The following is a 3,338-nucleotide window of genomic DNA, read 5'->3' on the forward strand; positions in this document are numbered from 1 at the left end:
GAAGACATTAAACAGTTCATTGTGAAGCATCTGGTTTACTTCTGAAATATAGTTTTGGGGTTTTTTTTAGCATTATTTATTCTCTACTTATTTAAAAATTGTGTTTAAATATAGCTTACAAGAAAAGTGATAAAAGGCTATTAGGAAAATGTAAAGAAAAAGAAAACAAAATCAGAAAGGAAGAATGAAAATATATTATTTATAAAATTAAACATAGTTTTATAAGTAAAATTTACACCTTTTCCCCTCAGTATCTTGAAACATAGAGTATAAAGGAAGCAAATTAATCTATATTTTTACTATGAGAAATACATTTTTGTCTATTAATAGACACATTGATTCTTGCTACCTGAATCTAAATGAACATGGTAACTTACATTTTCTATGATAGACACATAAGTATATCAATTTTCCCATTTAAAAAATGCAATGACATATTTAAACTCACTTATTTTTTTATAAATATCATTTACAAAAGCTGAGGACATGATGCTGAACTGAAGACGGAAGTGGTCTTTGGGATTTTATTTCGCTCCCTTTGCTCTCTCTTCCTTCACGTACATAGATGCATTGACATCCAGGAAGAGCAGAGAGCCTCTCTTCACTTTTTCAAAGTTTTAAAGAACTAAGGGATATGTTTGGGAGTTGGATGTATTGGGAGAGAACCACAAAAAAATCAATTACATGTCTGCTAAATTACCCTATTAACTATATTTCATGATATACTAAGATCATATAAAAACAGATGTACATTTTAAAACTTAGTAAGTGCTAAGTGCTAGACTGCTTTAGAGTACATATGATTTCAATTGCCTTGAGATCTTCAGATGAGAATCTATCCTCAGAAACTGAGAATCATACTTTGTCCAGCATAGCTCAAGCTTGTCTCATTCATCCTCCAGGGCAAAGCTTCCCTTTGAAAATAAATTCCTCAGTGCTGATTGTACGTCTTTGTTCCTCAGGCTATAAATCAGTGGATTCAACATGGGAGTTACAAGATTATTCAGTAGCTGAATGATAGCACCAAGCAAGGGGCTTGGATTGGGCTGAAGATAGATAACGATGACTGGCCCATAGGCACAAAAGATGGCAGTAATGTGGGCACTGCAGGTAGAGAGTGCCCGCCGCCTGCCCTTTGATGAGCGGATTTTCGATATAGAAATCCCAATGCGAGTGTAGGAGACAAGGATGAGGAAAAAGCAAATGAGCGACAAAAGACCAACATTTGTAAAACCTACCTTCTGGGCTAAAGATACGTCTTCACAGGCTAGTGGTAAAATGGCAGGGATATCACAGAAGTAATAGCTCACCTCATTAGAGCCACAGTAGGGTAACTGGAAGGTGAGAGAGGTTAGGATGATGGCATGGACACAACCACACACCCAGGACCCTGTGGCCAAGACAGAGCAGACTCCATGGTTCATGATGACCATGTATCTTAAAGGGTAACATATTGCTACGAAGCGATCATAGGCCATCACGGTGTATAGGAAACACTCGGTGCACCCCAAGAAGTGATAGAAGAAGAGTTGGGACACACAGCCCTGAAAAGAGATAAGCTGGCTCTGCCCTGAGAGGTATAGCAGCATTTTAGGAGCAGTGGTTGAGGAAAAACCCATGTCAAACACAGAGAGGTTTCCCAGGAAAAAATACATTGGAGTGTGAAGCTGAGAGGAAGAAAGGATAACTGTAAGGATGAGCACATTTGCCAAGAGGGTACAGAAATACAATGATGAGAACAGGGGGAAAAGAGCCATCTCTAGACCTTGTGTCTCAGGGATTCCCAGCAGAATGAACTCAGTCACCATTGTGTGATTTCTCATTTTTATGGAGTAATCAACTCTTGAGTGTCTGTGAAAAAAAAAGAAAACTGATTAAACTCAGTATGAATTTAAATAATCCATATTTAGATCAGTTAAGTAAGAAAACAACAAATGATTGAGATAGAAAATTTTTTTTAATTTGACAGATTTGTATTCAAATTAGTGCTTGATTTGATCTGCCTGCCTCTCCATACTTGATACCTCCTTGTAGTCCAGTATCCAACTGCAGATGTCGCTCATTTGCACTCTCACATAGCAGCTTTACATATCACAGTATTCAAAATGTGAGAATTTATTTAATCTTGACCCTTAAACTCTGATTAACATTACTAAATTACATTATTCCACATTTGATTTTGTATTTCTAAAGGGACTAATATAATGATTCATTGTCTTTATTTTTTTAATCATTTCAAATTCTTGTATTCAACTAAAGTAATGTGTTTACATTAGTGATCCCTAAGTCATTTATGACCATATAAGCTACACATGGAAAAGATTATTTCCCTGAGGATAAGGGTCAACAATGAGACACTAGCTAAAAGAGATGCCTCAGATAATTCTTAATGAACGTAAGCTGAGATGAATAGAACTGATATATTCCGAAGGGTCCTGAATGCAGTGCACATGATTAACTGTTACCTCTGCTCCAGATCTCCAAAGTCTGCAATTGTCTGAGTAGATCCGAATTAAACAGTACTCTCATTTTATGGCCCAGAAGACAAAGGGTAGGGATAGTATAGACTCCCTCAATGACCATATTTTGAAATTATTCAACAAAGTGAAAACTTTATAGATCACCTCTGAATCCGATTGTCTCATACCATATCTCTATCTATTGCATTTTCTTGTCATGTGAGTGGAGAGAGAGAATGAAAGCAAAAATAGATAGTGGAGGACAAAATTTGGGCACTTACATGGCAAAGAGATACCATAGCGGCCTGGTGATACTGGGTGATACTGGGTTTTCCTTTCCAAGCAGAAGAAAGGATTCTTCCCTTACCCAAATACCCACCAGGCTACATTCTGCAAGGAGATACCGGAATGAATCTCCTTTTCAACCACTTTCAAATAAACTGTCACAAATGCTTCAGCTCCCTTACAATGATTTACTCGCCAATTCTAGAAGGGATTACAACAATCCCCAAACATAGAGATTGTAAGTGATCTCGGTCTGCCTTTGGGGCTTATTCCCTGAAGCCAAGTGCCTTACTGAGTCAGGGAGCACTGAGCTCGTTAGTGTAATTGCACCCCAGGAATTAGAGGTGAAAAGAAAGAGAAACAGAAAGACATACCTAAAGTAAAATGTTTTAAGCAATTTTCTGATTTCGTTTTGCAAAAGTATTTCAGTGTACTACTCTTTTTAAGGAAATTAATTTAGTATCGTCTACATTTTTTATTAATTATGTTAGACTGGGTTTTCTAGGGAAATAAAACCACTGGCAGTCATATATATATGACACAAATCTCTATCAACACAGTGGCCCAAACAGTCCCAGAGCAGGCAAGCCAGTC

The 3,338-nt window shown here is 37.1% G+C and overlaps 1 protein-coding gene across 1 annotated transcript; it reads right to left on the reverse strand.

Moving 5' to 3' along the window:
* Positions 1 to 887: 887 nt before the first annotated feature.
* Positions 888 to 1,823, reverse strand: LOC101649152 (putative olfactory receptor 10D4). Its single transcript, XM_004716771.1, has one exon. The coding sequence runs from the start codon at positions 1,821 to 1,823 to the stop codon at positions 888 to 890; it is 936 nt and encodes a 311-aa protein (XP_004716828.1).
* Positions 1,824 to 3,338: the final 1,515 nt, after the last annotated feature.

This window comes from Echinops telfairi, unplaced genomic scaffold, assembly GCF_000313985.2.
Source record: "Echinops telfairi isolate 266 unplaced genomic scaffold, ASM31398v2 ScPeMD7_35;HRSCAF=133_0, whole genome shotgun sequence".
In the NCBI taxonomy this organism is placed as follows: domain Eukaryota; kingdom Metazoa; phylum Chordata; class Mammalia; order Afrosoricida; family Tenrecidae; genus Echinops; species Echinops telfairi.

Coding starts and splice junctions, on each gene's coding strand:
- LOC101649152 (XM_004716771.1), bottom strand. CDS start 1,823: ATGAGAAATCACACAATGGTGACTGAGTTCATTCTGCTGGGAATCCCT.